We start from the raw sequence: 20470 nt of genomic DNA, 5'->3' as shown, positions 1-20470 counted from the left end.
AAAAACAGAAATTTCATCAAAATGTATACAGATATTCAAATTTGACCCTCCCCCTTTTTTTTGAATAAAGTCTCATAACTCAGAAACTGAAACTTTCTCCAAAAAGGAGTAAAATTTGAAGTTTTTGAACCAATGGTTCTCAAGTTACAGTGCAACATGTTAGCAAGGATGGACAGATGGATGGACATTTCTAAAATTTTATTAATATGACACATCTTTAACGAGCGTATAATGACCGTCTAATGAAGATGACAGCACCATACCATTTAATTAATGTTAGAGAGTTATCAAGGGAACCAAGGTTATAGTGGTAGTCAAAAGAATGTAATCCAGGGACAAAGACCAGACATGGAAAACAGACATACACAACCAAGAACATAAACTAAATTCATACATACAAAGTAACAAAAGCAAATGAGCAACTCGGACTCCACTAAAAAACTGGGAGCATGGACCAGGTGCACCGGTAGCAAAAATTGGTATCAACGATTCTGATATTGCAGGAAAATCATGTAATCAATTAGATTCTTTAATCAATCACTAAAAGAATAAAGTAGTCACTCTCAAACAAAAAACATGGTATTATATAATTACATGTTCCAGGGATTATTTATAGTATTAGAATATAGAACCAGAAGTTCATTTCAATGACAAATCAACTAAATATCTGTAAAAGAAAAGTAAGGAAAACAGGAACTATCTGATGTACAGAAGGACAAACATAAGTAAACCCTAGACCACTTTATGGTTGGGGCATTAGAATATTGTAACAAAGGAGAAGACAGTAAAACTTTAAAACAGTTTTAACAAATAAAAAAAATATCTTGTTTTTATTGCAACAAAAATCTGTGTAATAATACATAACATGCAATAATGAACCTAAAATGTTAACATGATGACAATGTATGAATGGATTGGCTGTAATATACAATAATGAACATATAATGTTAACATTGATAACAATGTATCAATGGATTGGCCGTAATATACAATAATGAACCTAAAATGTTAACGTGATGACAATGTCTGAACTATAAACTCATGAGATATTTATATAATTTCATTTGTTTAAACGGGTAGTGCATTAGAATGAAATTATTTTCTCCTGGATGTTTCATCATATGTAGTCTAGATGACGCTTTTAGGGTTTTTGGTCACGCTTCATTGAATAAGTTTTCCAGGTTTTGTGCAAGTCTTGTCATTCAGAACAACGACTTTACACAGAACAGGTTAAATTTTATTTTTTGTTCATATATACATATATGTGTTTTGATATATATTTATAATATGAGTGTTTGATGCATCCTGAATAAATTTCAGTCGGCGTTGTCGTGCAACCATCCACTTTACTTACGTAATTATTTACTATTGCCCTAACCCATTTTAGTATTCATGGTACTTTTAGTTTTTGGTTCATGGTGATTATGTCTACTTTGATGAAATTTTTGGTACCAGGAGAATAAAAATAACCAAAAGCTCTTTGTTACACAGTTGTTTTGAGTCAGACTATAACAGTATTCTTTATCATTTTACAATTAGTATCACACTTTGAACAAGTAAAAGCCATTTACGCAATCATTTTGATCTAAGTTTCCTCTCTTGGTAGTACTCTGAAATAACAGATAGCACCAGACTTGACAGAATCAATGGAAAATCTTTTGATTGACAAAATATAAAAAGAAGCATTGGATATAAACCTATACATGTAATGATAAAATATGGAGACAATGTTCAAATGTATATGATGTAGTAAATATAACAGATGATTTACAAATTTCAGTCTTAATAAATGCCGACCTGTCTTCATTTCTGACATCATCTGACCATATACAGTCAAACCAGTCTAGTAAACACCTGTATTCTGCTATAATATAGCCTTGAATATATCTATAAGTAGTTCATTTGATGTAAATTGACCCTGTATATAGAGACCACCTGTTTCATATGACCATGATTACATTCTCCTTTGGAAGGTTACTTTAGATATGTTTGATAGTTATGACAATACAATAAAACTGGTCACTAGATTTGGAGAAATTAAAACAACATCGACACCCTACGTTAATCCTTGGAGTTTCTGAGTGTATTGGTATAACCTTTAACCAATAGTAATGACTATACCAGGTATCAGACATAAGTTTGATTACTAGCTCTCGGGTTCTGTAAACTTGGCTCTGATTCAGATCTTGTCACAGTGTTACTAAAAAAAGACCCAAAAAAACCTAATTATGTAAACAAGTGATAGTTATAAGAAGACAGTACCTCTCCAAATACAAACTTATAATTCCTAGAACTGAAATCTTTTGTATATTAGAACAGTATAGTGAAACATCTCCAAACATATAAATATATATACTAGACATTAACAGCATGATTGTGTATGATCAAATCTAGGTTGACTTGCTTTCAATTTATTACCAGAAACTGATCAGTCATTGTCAGTAAATGTATCTATGTACTGAATATGTAAATTACTTGTTGTATGTAATGTATTTACATGTCGTGTTTGTAAATGTGTTGTATTGTCTGCCTCTTGTTACAGTGTATGTTACTGACTGAGTGTATTAATAAAACTTGATACTTAAGTAGCACTCCAGCTAAGGATCATGCAAAATGTGATTCATGGGTAAAAAGCCTACAAATTTTTATATTTTGTGTGAAATGTCATTAGTAAACAGAAATTAACATTTGGTTTTTCATATAATCCGTGCTCTTAGGAGATAAAAATTGTATAGAATCCACTGTAGATTTCAAAATTAAGGGAGGTAACTCTGTAAATGACGCTCAAATACAATAGAATCTACTGGATTTTCAATATTGATTATCTCCTAAGAGCAGGCAGATTTGAATGAATAATTACACATTTCATAGTATAGACCCATAAAACAACTTTATTACAAAAATAAAAATACATAGCCCTTTTTAGGGTGTATCTCATTTTTCAGATTTTGCATGATTCTTACAAAGACAGCTACTTAACATAAAAATGCCTTGTACAAATTCTTTATTTCATAAAATTCAAATAAGCTAATAAGAAACAAAGAATTTCATGAAAAGAAATTGATGGTAAACAGCAAGGGTTGTGAATAAACTTGTAAAAAATGCATTCTACAGTATATTAATAAAGAAATTTATCAGTTAAATATTTTGTTTAAATATTGGAACATTATCACTTCATCAACACCCCTACCTTAAAATAAACTATTATAAATATACCTGTGGAATACTCCTTCATCACTATTTATACTGTCCTTGCTGGAGTGTGCACCGTTAGATTTTTTTGATTTTCTATAAAAACTTGATGGTGGGGGCATTTTTTGACGATCCGTGTACTGAAATAATATTCAAAAAACATTGACAAAAACCACTGTGTTATGACAACCATATTATATGGTAATCAAGAAACAAAATATACAAATATTGGTAATAGGGATAAAGTGTCAGTGACCTCCTCCACATGTGCTCTAAAAAACAAAAAAAAACAATTCTCTCATCAGTGACAAAGGTCAAAAGTAGTGTCAGCAGTAAGAAATGATTGCTTTTAACTTTTAATGCACTCACATGAGATGTGTTATAGAAAGTCTTTGATCAGTGATATAACAGCATATTAGTGCATTTTCAACATGGTCAATTTCTTTTTTTTTTTTAGAACAAATTGCTATGTACCCCATGGGTAAAGCCAAAACTTATATTAACCACCTTTTCTTTCTAATTATTTCAGCTATAATATCTTATTCATCTGGAAGTCTCATAATTATTTCAACTTACTGATTCCCTAAAAATCTAAAAGCAATAACAATATAGTAGTTACTTGTGATCAGTTATCAGTTCTCACTAACCACTTCTAACATTTCCATTACTTTACATGTTAAAAAAGTAATTTTTTAAGTTTCACTGTAAATTCCCAGGACAAATGACATCTTAAAGTTGCATATCATTGTAAAGCTTGAAAAATAAGGCTTCCAAAATCAATATGCTAACGGTACGATGATTGTAAAAATTCTTCACAAAATTTACTTGAACAAATAATACTGAAAATCCACATTTTTTACCTTTTCTGCTAACTGAAAGCATGGAGTCGAATTACTCACACATGTAAACAATATTCATACACTTTTGTAGTTAATTACATATATGATTTTAAAGTACACATTCTCAGCTTTATTTTGACTACTTTTAATCATAATACACACAAATAATGCACGTACAATGAATATGTCTAGGTTCAGTGTGTTTTTGGTACTACATGGGGGGGGGGGGGGGGAGTGGGGCATTTGACCCAGAAGTGGTAAGTGAGACCTAAGCCAGTTAATATTCAGCAACGTAATTGTATTTCTAAGATTATATCCCCATTACCACATTTTCCTTGAGCCCTGATTAAAATGTAAAAATAATAGTTTACAATGTACATGTATTTGTTTAACCTCCCCCAAATATTAGATTTACTTTTCAGTTATATTTTCGAAATATTTAAATTCCCCCCCCCCCCCCCAGTATTTATGAAGTCCCCAACTCAGAAATTTATAAAAATTGAAAGAAGTTAAATCAAAAGAAATTAACATTGCTCAAAGTTTTATGGACATTTGCTGGGAATATTTTTGAGTTTTTTTTCCCCCCATAACAGACAATTCCTCTATGAGTTAAGTACAATTGTTGGAAATGTATGGATTCTATAAAGGAAGATTACATCAAAAGAAAAATAAAAGAACAGTGTTCAAATGTCCCCAGCGTAAAAAAAAATAAGTGCAGAAATCTTTAATTTACTGAAATTTTCTAAGTACAAGGGCCATAACTTCTGTAAAAATCATTCAACCGTAACCAAAATCCAACTTAATCTGTAACTTCTCATAGTAAGACTACATAAAGAAAGTGTGGAAAACTGTAAATTCACTGAAATTTTCTAACTTCAGTAAAAATAATTCAACCGTAACCAAAGTCAAACTTAATCTGTAATTCTTCATAAAAAGGCTATATAACCAAAAATAATTACAAAAAAAAGCTGAAAATGCAGACAGACGGATGCCCGCATTTCCATATCCCCTCGCGACGGGTAACGGAGGACAAAAAAAAAAAAACCTTTAAGTTTCATGGAAATGGCTCGAAGTGATAAAGAGTAAAAGACTAAAGAGTAAAAAAAAACTTTAATTCTGGTCTTTCATGTGAGCTGTCTTTCAGTCCTGAATTTCTATTTCAAAGCCTAACATAAATTATAATGGCACTGAGCCCTGACAAATACTTATTAACTAACATATTAGACATGTGTATTAAATAAATGATAAATCAGTAACTGTTATTTTTCTTTAAAAAGTCCTCAGAAATTGTAGATGTTTTGAAAAGAAGATTGGTGTTACAACCCCTGCACAGGTCTATAGCCTAGGGTATCGGGTGGTTTCGCCCTAGTTACATGTTCTCCCTGAGTTGTTTCGCCCTTACCAATTAACAGGTCAATGATTCATGTTTTATTAAATAAAAGGTATTGTTATTCATGATAAACTAATTATATAGTACTCTAAAGAAAAATAAAAGAAATCGTTAAAAAAACATGTTTGCAGAAAAGAAGTAATTAATCCTAATTAAGGAGCAATTACATGTAGGTATTTTATTGAAATTTTGATTGGTTTTTCAATTGTTAGGAAAATTAATATAATGGACATGTTATTACAGAAATATTCTTCAAACAGTAATTGACAATAGATGTTATTTTCAGCTTTAACTCAGCTTGCAATTTTTTTATCTTCAAACAATTGCCAAAAATGTATAAAAGACATAAGTTCGAACTGGCATATTCATTCTTGAATTCGCATCTTGACATGTCCTTATGGCAGACAACTTGTGTATTTCTTGTAACCAGACATTCCGACCTCAAGACAAAATAAACAAAAAAAAAAAAAAACAGCAAAAAAAAAAACAAAAAGCAAAAAAAAACAAGACATTATTTGGTAGATATTAATTGGTTGTGCAGTTTTACATTTGACTTAGTTTATTTCACTATCTAATTTTAATATACAAAAATAGGGGCGAAACCACCCAGGGTGAACCGGTAGTAGGGCGAAACCACTCAGGTGCGAACCGTAATTAGGGCGAAACAACCCGGATTCATAGCCTAGGATAGTCTAAAAAAAATAACATTTATCATATGAAAACTCACATCAAGTAGAAGCAATCTCAGACAAGGTTACCATGACGATTGTAAGTGTATAAATATTTATATACATGTAAATGCCTCTCCAGACAAAGGTTACACTCAGATAAGAGAGTTTGCCAACCTCATTAGTGATGTCATATTCATTTGCATATATTTAAGTGTTGCATTGGTTAGCAAATAACTAAACAAATAATTGACAATTTCATGATTAGAACCCCAATTTTCAAAACTTTATAACTTTGTTATTTTATATCCAATTTCGGTTCTGAAAAATGTTTCATTTAGATAAAACAATTCGTATTTTGTTCATGAATTTATAACACTTTTACTTGAAAAATAAATTTGCAGTAATATATATATATATGTAAACCTCTGTTTTCTTATAAAATTATAATTCAAAACTTATGCACATATAGTCTAACAACTGAATATTTCTTTAAAAATTACATGGATAAAAAGAACTTTATTTGCAATTTTGGGAACAAGAAAAATTTTTCAATTATCTTAAAAAAATGAAAAAGTTACAATGATTTAAAATTGATGTCCAATGTCACTCAATGGATTTTTTGCCAACCAGAACCAAATCACAGGTAAGTGATGACATCACGAAGAACTCTCCTATATGTTTGTTATGATAGCTACACATAGATACTGTATATTCAGAAATTATTGTGTGTTTATTTTATCTACTAATTTTCATAACAAAAAGCTTTGCTAAACAGCATGATACCACTGCTGCCAGATGAACTCTGTTCACTTAGGCAAGTTTTAGTTTTTGCTACACTTAAACATAGGAACTTAGAGTTCATTAGTTTTTGAGTTATAAGGGGTCCAAACCAGCCAGGACAGAATTTATGATAATTGATTACAAACTAAATACCCTACACCAAAATGTTTTGAAAAAGTTCGAGTCTCCAAAGGGGCTGACCAACTTCAATGTATTCAGAATGACCCTGAAAAGTTTATGATTTAAAAATTTAACAGCTGTTGAGTTTTAAATTTAGCTTTAGATTACACCATCTACTTACTAGGTACCCTATATACTCAAATATATTTTAAAAAAGTGATGATGCTCAAAAAATAAAAGTTTTGGAGTTTTTTGTCCTTACTCTCCAAAAGTGGGGTAAACATCTTCAAGAAATTCAAAATAACTATGTAAAGATTTGGATCTGTCACATGAAAGGTGACATCAGAGTTTAAGATTACACAAACTATGTGACTTTAAGTGTGACAAAAAATGGATGGATATTCCTGACCCTCACTTGTAAGTCTGCATTTGGCTTCCACAACAAAAGTATAAAACTCAGTTTATGAAATTGATCAGCCTAAGACTTTGAAATAGCTAAATATCAAGGACTAATAATCATAAGCGCTGAAGGATTTAATGAGTGTGTGGAACTTCGTTCTGGGCATGAGTTAAATCTTCAAATGTACTTGGCATGAGTGATTATTTTTTTATTATTCACAACAAACAACTGATTATCCTATATATAGATTTTTAGATTATTATATAGGTTTTGTCCATAATTCATTGTAATTTTCAACATAAAATTTTAATTTTCTGATTGGCCGATTGATATGTTGGTGGGAGAAAGTACGAGAGTGAAATTACTAAATTAATTTCAGAGAGAATTATCATCATTACTTCCACAGGGAACATTGGATAACTCACTACTATCTACATGTATATAATAGTTAGATATATTTGCAGTTATTTACTTCATAATATTTGACATATATATAGATATTTAACAAACAATGTTGCCAGAAAACAAATATCTTAATATTATACTAGTAAGATATGTGAGAATTCAAGAATAACAGAATAAATTATTTTTTTCTTTAAACAGAGAAATGTTCAATAATGATAATTTCCAATGAATCACTGCTATTAAATGGCACACTATAATTTCTGACTATACAGTATATCCAATAAACCATGAAGCATTACACCATATTGTAAATATCACATTTCTCAATACTTGCCTCCCTTTGAGAGTCACCACTATGAGATTTTTTATGTGCTTTCTAAAATCAAAATGATTCAAACTGTCGGATATTTGTAAAATATTTTAACCTCTCATAAAAAAACAACAAAAAACAAAACAGAAAACAAAAACAAAGTAAGAATCATAAAGGTAGCTTGTACTATAACATAAAGCAGTACTCCACAGTAATTATAACATTTAAATCAGAAGCCAAGGTACGTGTAACATAATGGTAAAGTAAATTAATCACTTTCTACGATAAATTTTGGGTTCCTTCCTAGATCTAAAATTAAAAAAAATAACAAAAAAAAAAACAACAGCCTTTCTAAAATACCACACAGATGAATACTAAATGAAAATAAGCAGTCATGGCATCATTGTAAAGAATATCTATTTCTGCTCATTGTTTCAAACCATTATTTTAATTTTCAATTGATAGATTTTGAGATAGCTGATATACAGGAGAAAATGGAATGCAAACAGGACCAGAATCCTTCAATACATCTGAGGGAATTTCTTTAATATTTTTATTACTTACAGACTGTCTTCGTCTTATACTTGGGGAAGAACTAGATGGAGTTGGACTCCGTGACCTAAAGTCCTCAATATGGTCAGCTGATCCAGACCATGTAGATCTCATTGCATTCTTCATTCCAGCTGTTTTAGACATAATCAAGCTACTAATAGCCCGGGCTCTATTGCTCTTTCTAAATGATGCCGTTCTTGTAAAGGAATCATCCAGTGATCTCCCTGACACTGAAATAAAAACATTAGTTTATTAAATAGCGAGAAAGAACATCCTGTCATTCTGTAAATGGTTCATTTTTAATTAAAACAGTCAGTAAACCAATTTTTAGTACCAAAAATAATTTTCTTGTATATAAAATTCATGTATTAGAATTTGTTTCCCCTTTTAATTGCACCTCAGAATATTCCAACATACTAAAATTAACTTGGTTTATTGAATTTTTTTTTTGACAGGACATAATAAAAAAATATTGAAAATCATGCGCAATAACTCTAGAAAAAAAAACGTAACAGTGTTGAAGTAAAAAAACCTGATGAAGCCACTTGAAAAACAAAGTTATAAGAAATAAAACTACCAGCAGCTGATGTTGTCCCAAGTCTTCTGTTCACTAGAAGTTCTGAAATACAACACAAAACAATGTTATTTGTATCTATCAATTTAAAATTTGTCGTTCAAAGCAAATGATTAATTCTAGTAGGCTTATCACTCATTTCAATTGAATATGTAAGTACATTCTATAAAGTTAAAACTTGTATAAGTACATTACAGATTAGCTTTCTACATCATATTATATTACAAATGACTAATGACTAATGTATTCCTTGAAATCCTCTTCTGAACATAAATGTTGACTTCTTTACTTGCAACGGCACTGTGAATTTTAATATAAAAATTGATGTACATGTATGTATAGTATTAACAATTGTCCAGTATATATATTTGTTAACATACATTAAATATAATGGTTCTTTCCTTGCATGCAAAATCATACTAAAATGTCCAGTCTAATCAATAGAAAAATTAAAACTAAAGGCACATAAGAGACATGCAATCAAAAATGAAAAAAAGCTCCTCCTAAAAAACCTGAACCAAGACTTCTGACCATTGACCACTGATAACAAAACAATACGAAACCTGGACCAAGGCTTCTAAATTTATTAATGAATGTTTCTTTTGGTGATTTATACAAGAAATTCTTGGTGCATAAAGTAAAAAGCTAATCATATGCCTGGTGTAAGGTGATCAGCCAAAATTATTAGTTATTTATGGTGAAATGCTAATTGTCTGGTGCTTGCAAGGAAGTCATATAATTCCCCTCATGTTCCCCAAATAGATCGGGAACTCAAAATTTTGAAATCTACATATAATCTTCAGCTAAAATACGAAGTTTAATAAAATTTTGATGACTTCAACACTTTTTTCAATTGCGGCACCCTACTTTGGATGGTGGACATTTTAAAATGGCAGCTATCTTTGATATTTCAAAATACGCAGTAAATTAGGCTAAGATAGTTCTATATATATGATCATTTTAATAAAGATATCTCAAGTAATTTTTCCTTGATTTACGAAAAAAAAACATAAGAAAATCACAAAAATTGACCAAAATTTTTGTTTATTTGTTACAATGGCAACACGAAAAATACTGATTTACTTTTTTTTGCATAATATTGTAAAGCTCATCAAACTCTACTACCACATTAATTTTCAAGTTCCATGCTATCTAGGTTTCTGAGATAATGCAATGTCCTATACCATAACCTTTCCCTTTTTTCAGCCAAAGCGCTTCTCCTTTCAAATTTTGTGGCATGCATATCTGTGGGGTAAGGTCCAACTTCTGAAAACATTTCATTCCAATCCCTTCATTAGTTTCCGAGAAAACATGTTGACAAATTCAGTGGTAAAAAAATAAATATAACAGAAGAAACCGTGCAAAAACAAAAAGTCGCTGACAAAGAAATTCTGGGACTTCAGAAATATGCATGCTTTTCAAAAAAGTAAAATAATGAAAAAGCATAAATCCATGTCCCCTGTCCACCATGGGTTGAATAATAATAGTTGAAGATTCTTAAAAACTTATCCAAGAGCTTTATGGTAGCAACATTTGGTAACTACTTCATCAAAATCCACTGAGAAATGTAGGCATGCAAGAACTTACACAAATTTTGAAGGATTTTCAATTTCCACAGATACTCTAACAATTATTGTCTTTTCAAACTCATCAAAAAGCAACATTTAGTACAAATTTTATCCAAATCTGTAGAGAAATATAGGCATGAGAATGCCAACAAAACAAATTTTGAAGAAATTTAAGTTCCAAAGTGAGATAACTCTAACAATCTTAGAAGATCTTTGTTAATTTTTAAAATTGTCGCGCAGAATAAAAGAAGCAACATTTTGTATCAATTTGATCTAAATGTGCCTAGAGATGTAGGCATAAATGCCTAGAAGGTGTGACAGATGCATGCATCTAAGTTCCCATGCTGCATTGCTAAAAATTAAATTCAGGTGAGATGATGATTTCAAAGTATGTGTTAAGCCTTAAATAACACCAGACAGTAGATGAAATTTAAAAAAAAAAAAAAAAAAACCACAATGAGACAAGTATAATCAAATAATTTATAATAAAAACACAAATTTTACTGAATCACTCAGACATAATAGGAAACAATTTTCATGGTTTTTTTTTGTGGTTCAGTCAAACTACCAATCAAAGTTCCTATAGGAATTATTTGGATATTATAAAAAAATGAAACACCAAAAATAACAAACTATTGATAAACCATGAACTTTGTTGTACATGAAAATAAGGAAACTACTTTTATGCAAAACAGAAAGTCAGATATGGGAATGCATGTGTTGACAAGATAATCAACCTGATTCTTATAAAAATTTGTACAACAATAACTATATATTTTGTATAAGATGCACCTACAAAAATGGAATCACAAATGAGCCTGAATTACAAATATTTAGAATCTACTCGAAAGTGTGGGGATTATTCTTATAATGAAAGGAAAGTAAAAAAAATACCTTTTACAAAATTTAAGGTCAACATTTCATATAAAGTACCATAAGTTAAAGATAAATCATTTGATTTTCAAGAATTCAAGATTTTAACATTTATTAAACACCTTGTTTTCATTGTCATATTAATATTTTCAATAATTTTTATAATCAAGGAATAAAAAAGCAAATTATACCTGCAAATATAACAATTCATATCATAAATGTATTGAAAAGGTGCAACGAAGTAAAGTATCTACAATGGGGAAAACAAAGAATGGGATTTAAATGATAAGCAAGCTGTGGATATAAAAGCACATCTAAACATTTAAGTAACTACTTACACTACTACTCTGGTGGTCCAGCCATGCAGCATCAGATATCCACATGGGTGTTATATCATAAAACATCAACATTGTTATACATGTCTTAATAACCCCCGTCTAAACTGATCCCTATATACAGTGTATCTATCTAAACTGACCCCTGAAAACAGAGTACCTGTCTAAACTGACCCCTACAAACAGTGTCCATGTCTAAACTAAACTGACACCTACATACAGTATCCATGTCTAAAATGACCCCTGCACACAGTGTACCTGTCTAAACTGACCCTTGCATACAGTGGCCCTATCTAAACTGACTTCTGCATACAGTAGCCATGTCTAAACTGATCCCTCCTACAAGTTGTCTGTCTCAACTGACCCCTGCATACAGAGTTACTGTTTCAACTGACCCCTGCATCAAAGTACCTGTCTAAATTGATCACTGTGTGCAGTGTACCAGCCTTAACTGACCCTTCCATAGAGTGTGTCTACATCATCAATGCTATCATCCATTATGTGCCTGCCTACATGCAAAATCAGTCAACAATGCAAAAATTGAGTCTAACAAGGAATGTTCACCTTGTTTGTAAAGGACAATAAACACAAAGACACAACTTTGCTATGTACATGACTAGGGTTACTAGTGGCCTGCCATACTATGAAGTTATCTCTAAAAGTTGCAAAAATTTTCAGGTATGCAAGTCTTACTGAAATTAAAGAACATTAGTGAAAAGGCTGACATACACCACATAAAGGACTTTAAAATTTGTCAAAAGTTCAAGGGCCACAATTACTGAAAAAATCAGCAGAGGAAAACAAATGCTAAGTGTAACTCATGGTGGCAGTCTCATCAACCAATATAAAGCTTAATATCTGCAAGCCTTGAGGAAGAAATTGAAGAAAACTGTTATACATTATTCCTCCTCCTAGAATTTGTTAGAGAATAAAAATTTACACCTGATTAACAGTATCTTATACATGTAGATTACTATTTGTAGTGTGTGGCTAACAACTAACATGAAGTAGCACACATTGTCCGGCTAGATGTAACCCCATTCATCCAGAAAGACAGCATCTGACAGCAAAAAAAAATAGACACTTTTGTGTTAAGTTGTTGAGCATGCACAATATACACTTCCACAAGGTAGGGCTTGGGTAGAACAAAAGAATTCTCCTCCTGGAAGTGTATATTGAGCATGCTAGATATGCTCCAGGAGGTAGAACCCTGTACAATTGGTACAAATAAGGACACGTATTCACGCTTGTTACAGCTTTAAACTTAGATTGTTACTGAATATTTGACATAAAATATATAATAATCTAAAAGAAGCTTTCATAAATTAAAAAAAAAAACCACAAAAAAAACAAAAACCCAATTCAACTGAAATTTTAATTGAAAATTTGAAGTAACTATGCAATCATGGTAAATGGTTTCACAAAAATAGGTGCTATTGCATTGTATTCTGAAAACTGTGAAATCCCCATTTTATGAATTAAGTCCAATAACTCTAAATAAGGGAGTTACATCAATAAGGGAGCTTACATCAATAAAAAGAAACAATTTGACAAAGCTTCACTAACATTGCTGCAAGAGTTTATGAGTTGTAGTCAGAAAACAGAACCATCCCATTTTTTTAAGGTCCCATAAATCAAAATATGAAAAAAAACTGAAATTTGTAAAAATTAAAAGGGAGCTCACATCAATGGATAGAACCAATTTACCAAAGTCTGACAAAAATTGGTGGCAACATTTTTGAGTTATTGTGCAGCATGAACACCAGAGGGATGGAATGGACAGATAGAGACTGGTATACCATAATACAATTAAATAAATTTTAAAATAAAAGACTATAATTAGAGAATAAAAATATTATATTAGTAATTAAAAATATATAAAATAATATTTTAGCTAGCATAGCAATACAGGGTAACTATTTAAAGTGGAAAGTATTTTCATTGAAAGCACAGTAAGCATCATGCTTGATCATCAGTTTGTTCCTCAGTCAACCCAAGTTTTAAGGTATAAAGAAAGACCTCACTCTGGACTGAATTATGTCTGATAGAACCTCGCTTGTAAGCCCCTAAAATTAAAAGTTATATATATATATATATATATATATATTCAGTTATATTGATACCCTTCTGTTTACAAATACACATTGGTTCATTTAAGTTTTTTAGTAATTATTTGAGATATTTCATCTTCATTTGACTCTTCGACACCAGGAAGATATACGTTAATACAAAAAATCTACCTGATAAATTATTTCTATATTCTTCTTTAAATTTATTTATTTAAACAGTATTACCAAATAAATGATCATGGAATTTATGATTTTCATTGACCTTCAACAAAACATCTACCTATCTGATTTTTATTGACCTTCAACAAAACATCTACCTATCTGATTTTTATTGACCTTCTACAAAACATCTACCTATGTGATTTTTATTGACCTACACAACATCTACCTGTGTGATTTTGATTAAATATCAAAAACAAAACAAAAAAATAAACAGGCAAACTACTTTTACATAATTTTCACTTTCACCAAGCAAATTTTTGACATTTTTGAAAAGTCGACATGACATTCATTTGAACTGAACCTACACTTGAAAATTCAGTCAAATTTTCACATAATAATTACATACAGTGAAGTTGATGTAAAAATCACATAATTTCATGGTCAGTTCATGTTAATTTTATGTGAACCTTGATTCACATAATTTCATGTGAACTTTTGTCTACGTATTCTGTGTGACATAAAATTATAACATCAGCCATGTTCTATAACCATACCATTTATACTGTACAAATATAAGACAAATACTACATTTACCCATCAAACTTTCTGGCACAATGCAAGGATACTTAGTGTGATGGCTAATTCTAAAAAAACTTCAATGTCTTAACTGCAGGGTAGTAGATAAGCTTGCTTGACTATACATCTGTAAAGTAGGGCTTAGAATGGAACAAAAGATTTTTCCTCTTTTAAGTATATATTAGACATGCACAAAGACTACCCGACTAATTGTACAGAAACACTTCAGACTACCCGACTGTAATTGTACAGAAACACTTCAGACTACCCGACTGTAATTGCACTTCTCGGTAGCATTTAATAATAAAAATATTTTAATTATGTGAAAGTTCATTAGTTAAAGTAAAATCTATTTATGTAAGCTTAATTTCAGAGTTATGCCCACACTCAAATTTTGCTCCAAAACATGCACATATTTCATTCACAGATCAGGAAAGCTTAACATAGCTTGAAATAGCTTGAATCAGAACAAGAATTGAAAGAAGGCAAGACATAGAAAAACTAGAACATGTTAATCTCAAAATAATTTAATATTTCTTTTCATCTGCTTATTATATTAAAAACAGTTATAATTTTCACATATAACAACCTTCTTACCAACTACAGTAACATCACTAACAACAAATTAATTGACTAAAATAAATGACAAATCACATTTGTAGAAATAGGAAACTTTAAAATAAACTTTTCATTGAGTATTTTAAACTAAAAAAAATACTTTCTTTAAAATAAATAAATACAATCATAATAAAAATATAAGTAAAAGCATGTAGACAATGAAGTTATTAAAGCCGTAAGTATTTAGTAGAACAAACTGTTAATAATTATATAGTTCTAAAGGGTATCTCATGCACAAGCCTCACAGTGACAGCATTGACTAAACATAATTCTGAATGGACAGGGTTTAGTTTAGCCAAGTATCACTGAACATGTGTATAATATTATACAATGACAAAGGTATGTAAAACAATACTTCACAAGGTAAATATATATTTGAAAGTTTTTTTTGGCAAAATATATATAAAGTATACATATTTAGCTGCATAGCATAATAGTACAACCTCTACAATAAAGCAAGATAGTGAGCCACATCAATTAGCTCTTACTCAGTTTAACTTTTATTCTATTTACATAAAAATGAAAAAGCATAAGTTAAGTTGAGTGTATACTTTTTTCAATAAAGAAATGTATTCTAGAAAATCCATTTAAGAAATTTGACAGTTTCGTTGAACCTTCAATAAAGTGAAGCAAGGAACAATGTATATTTGATGTAGCCCAAAGCAGCTATAATTCTTAAGCTAATGTGTTATTAGATCAATTGGCTTATGAGAACTATGGAGGATATTTTGGAAAACTGCACACAATGCCCTAAAAAACGTTTGGAATGCCAGTAGGAATATTTATCCTTCACAGGCCAAAGCAATTGAATTAGTAGATTATTATCTCAGTTCATCACACCTTTTACCCAAACATATTTTTCCCACAAAAACATTTCATGTTGATGTTTGCTAAATAGCAAAATCATAATTTCCAAATATGTATCAAATTTTAGTAATGAGAGGAGTTTTAACACACAATATCTAAAAAAATGTTTGCATTTTGTGGAGAGCATCTACAAATTAAAGTTCTTTGGCCTATCTGCATAACATATGTTTAGAAACAACTTATGAAAAACTACTCTCAATGTTATTATCTTGAAGACATAAATGCTGTATGGTAATAGAACCTCTAGACCTCCGCTCACTAGAAGTGGGAGGCTCAGGTCTAACAGAGCTTCGTAACTGAACCTTAGTGTTAGGTGGTAACTCTGGACCAGCCAGGGTAATACTGCCCATGTCAATTGAATCTGACATGACAGAGGAAGACAAATCAAAGTTCTTACGTTGGGCTTTTGTTGAGGCTGAATTCCGAAGATACTGTTTAGCTTTTTTTCCACTGTAATCTCTTATGTTGGAGTCTGCTTCTGTTTCAAAGAAAATAGAAACTTTTTAAGTAACTTGAATTAAGCAATACTTACACAAATACACATATACTTCAAATGTTTAAACAGTATTTATTATCAATTTAGAAAAAAAAACAAAATACCAATAAAAAAAATGCGGGAAATATGTAGCCATTCAAATAAAATGTTTAAAAAATGATATAATTACATTATAAATAAAGTTATAAAGACAACAACACTCAAGCTATCTCAAGTTGCAGTATCTTTAAATGTGTCCACTAGACTTCATGATACCTGCAGAGCCCTGAAGACAACATACCTGTGGCGAAACTAGTCAACACATTTAAAGATACCGCAACTTGAGATAGCTTGAGTGTTGTTGTCTTCTTAACTTTATTTATATAATATTATGTGAAAGACAACTGCTGCATACTGCTAGGTATTCAATTAAGCTATCCTACCAGACATCTACATTAGATAGGTATTGGTTCACTTTTATATCTTCTCTTAATTACGTTAGTAAACTTATATTTATCATAAAGTTCTAATTTTGGTATTTATCTCTGGCCAAAAATGCATGATAAAAAGAATGTTTAAAATTTTCATTTTTTTATGAAATGAATCAATACCACCATATTTTTTTGACCAACAAAAACTTCTACCCACAAATATTTCTTCTTACAAAATCTGTGAAAATTACCATAAGTTTTGAAACAATGAAGGACATTCATTATCGAGATTTTATTAAATTTCAGACCTTAATGCTACATCTTAGCTTAGAATCTTAGCTTGGAATATGTTTTGCTTCATGATGAATTAAAAATATCATCATATAAGGTTAATATATGTGTTTGAAAGTTCATCTCATTCACATTTTTGGCAGCAATAAAAACCTCAAAATAGCTTCTGAGTATCAGTCTCTGTAAGAATCAGGTAGTGGATGAAACATGGTAATTAATTTGAACATCAGAGGCAAGGAAAAAGGAAAGACTTTCCATATCATTTTAGAAATTGAGAAATAATGCACACAAAATGAACATTTCAAGGGCAGATAACCCTGTCCATCAATAAATCTCATTTTTCTAACATTCTACAGAAAAATTTCTGAACAAATCCAGTGATGCATAGGTCAAAATAGTGGTCTTTTCATATAGAGAAATCATCTTTAAGTGAAACAATATGGTCAGATTGACATGCATGTTTCTGAATTTTCCTTTTTTGCCTGATTCTCACAAATACTTCCACTTAACAGCTAAATGTTTGAAGAAAGTATGGATTCCAACTATCAGTTTTGGTTAGAACTTACTGTAAGTCTGGACGAGGAGTTCTATAATGTGTTCATGACCATGCATGGCAGCTAGATGTAAAGGAGTATAGCCCTAAAAACAAAATTCAAATGAATTAAAATCATATGTTATCATATCAAATTACAAACTACAAACACTTCAGAAGGTTTTGTTTCTTTATAAGTTTCCTTCTATAAAAAGGTCCTTGTATCATGTGACCATACATATACAACTCAAAGATTCAATTAATTTATGCAATCAAAAAAGGAGGTAAAATAATCCCACATGATGAGTCAATAAACTGATCGACAAAAAATATCAATCAAACTAAATAAGCCTTCCATTCCATGAGAAAAAAAATATTTAATTTTTTTCAAGACTGTGTTAACATATACCTGTGAATATGTTTATTTGAAAGGAATAAAGAAAATTAATAACAATGAATTAATACTTACCCCCTGATAACACCAAATGTCAATACAATAACAGCAAGTATGAAAAGAAGAAAAGATTTGTTATTAAAATGCAATCATAAAATTAGTATAACATATCACATGGCAGAGTATTTTGGCAGGTAAATTTTCTCGATTTTGAGGCAAAAATACCTGTAGTTTGCCAAAATTTTACCAAATTTTTGGTAAACGCTAAGTGATGCACTAAGTACTTAAGCTTAGAGTTAAATTATCAAAGAATTGATTTTTTAACGACTGCCAAAATATGCCATAATTAACACCCTGTGAAAATTACCCAATATATGGTACATTTGTATCAATTACAAGTTTCTTGAAAAATAGAGAATTTCTTAATTAAAATACTATCTCTAGGATATTCTGAAATCCATTTACAGAAACAGATTATCATTTTTCAAGCATTTGATTATTATATTTCTTCATATTTCCACAATAGCATTTTTTTAATCAAAGTCAGCTGTTAGTTTTGAAGTTAATTAAACTGTCTCAATTGTTAAAAGATGGTGATCAACTGCTTGCTGAGTTAGATAATCAAACTACATTGAAAGAGTAATCAAGGGAAACAAGATTATAGTGGTAATCAAAAGAATGTAATCCAGGGACAAAGTCCAGGCATGGAAAACAGACATACACAACAAAGAACACAAAGTAACAAAAATCATACATCCAAAAAACAAAAGCAAATGAGCAACTCGGACTCCACTAAAAACTGGAAGCATGGACCAGGTGCACCGGTAGGGTAAGCATCCTCTGGTTTTCCAGAAACACCCGCCAAGTTGTTCATAAAAAGTCATTTCGTGGGTAGATGAAAGAGGAAATGAAAACTATGACTCGTTGAACAAATCAGTTTTCATGGTGCAGATGGATACCACCATAGCGTTCCATGAGTTCAAGATGATGACCATAAAACTTTTGTAGTGATCTGAAACTTCACCATTCACTAAAGCAATATGACAAAGATAGAAAATTGGAGTCTTTTCCAAAATATGATCTAAGAAACCGACACACAATTACGACATACAGACAAGCATATAAACAAACCCAAGAATAGGGAAAGAAATATGATGATGGGTATACAACCCTGAATTGTCAAGAGGTTTTTTGAACTTTAACAAAAAACTAAAGCAAGGGAGATTACTCTTTAATATGGTTAAATTCAATCTACTTTTTAATGCCTCAGATGATATTAAAAGGCTGTAACAGTCAAGAACATCACTTTAAGTCATTTACTCTTACAATTTACATATAAAGAAATTGCAAAATGTGATTAAAAGTTTACCATTTATCTACATTAATAAGTGCTAAAACAAATTTCAGGAAAACTGTCTCAAGTACAGCAACTTTTGGCTGAATAAAATGGATTAAGCAAAATACAGAATACTCACGTTCTGTTGTTTGGTGATAAATGAAAGAGAAAAAGAATATTATGTTCATTAAAAAATGATGTAATAACAAGTGTGGTACTACATATATTGAATGTTGTTGTGTTATTTATAAAAAAAACTTCTGATTATGTGAAGCAATAAACCTAGTTCTTTTTTAACATGTTAAAAATACACTTAAGATGATGGTCATTAATGTGTCTGTGTGTCATTATACAAATGTATTAATTTTTAGTTTGATTTTGAAGAGTTGTCATCGTTCAGTTACCGTTTTGTCAGGGCCTCCCAGATTTAAATTAAAGGTGTGTTTACACTTATTGAAGACCTTTGGGTGATCTCTGTAAATATTTACTATTATGTATTTAGGTTATACACTGGTTCACCATATCTCTTCTTTTCTGCTGATCCTTTTTACTCTTAGACTTTAATATCCCAAAAATTTTCAATTCTTTTTATTATGAAGGAGAAATAGTCATAAAATAAAAATGTAACTAAATGTTCTAAAATGGGAAAGATTAAAACAGGATAATAATAAAAATTATAAGAGAAAATATAAAATGGCACAAAATGAATT

The 20470-nt window shown here is 30.4% G+C and overlaps 1 protein-coding gene across 2 annotated transcripts; it reads right to left on the bottom strand.

The window, feature by feature from the left end:
- Nucleotides 1-815: 815 nt before the first annotated feature.
- Nucleotides 816-18913, bottom strand: LOC148615926 (uncharacterized). Of its 2 annotated transcripts, XM_088582563.1 has the most exons (8): nucleotides 18500-18913; nucleotides 18065-18137; nucleotides 16699-16779; nucleotides 9237-9278; nucleotides 8672-8889; nucleotides 8132-8173; nucleotides 3217-3332; nucleotides 816-2200 (listed from the first exon to the last, which is right to left on the bottom strand). In XM_088582563.1, exons 2-8 carry the CDS (start codon nucleotides 18108-18110, stop codon nucleotides 2128-2130), a joined length of 618 nt encoding a protein of 205 aa, XP_088438689.1. In that variant the 5' UTR covers nucleotides 18111-18137; nucleotides 18500-18913; the 3' UTR covers nucleotides 816-2127. The 2 variants fall into 2 exon arrangements, with proteins under 2 accessions (XP_088438689.1, XP_088438690.1); XM_088582564.1 differs by lacking the exon at nucleotides 8132-8173 and having other exon boundaries at nucleotides 18500-18827.
- Between the last annotated feature and the right edge of the window lie 1557 nt (nucleotides 18914-20470).

The sequence above is a fragment of the Perna viridis genome, chromosome 5 (genome assembly GCF_037379345.1).
Source record: "Perna viridis isolate PV_CMFRI_1.1 ecotype Kerala chromosome 5, ASM3737934v1, whole genome shotgun sequence".
Classification (NCBI taxonomy): Eukaryota; Metazoa; Mollusca; class Bivalvia; order Mytilida; family Mytilidae; genus Perna; species Perna viridis.
This window is presented reverse-complemented; position numbering and strand designations above follow the sequence as displayed.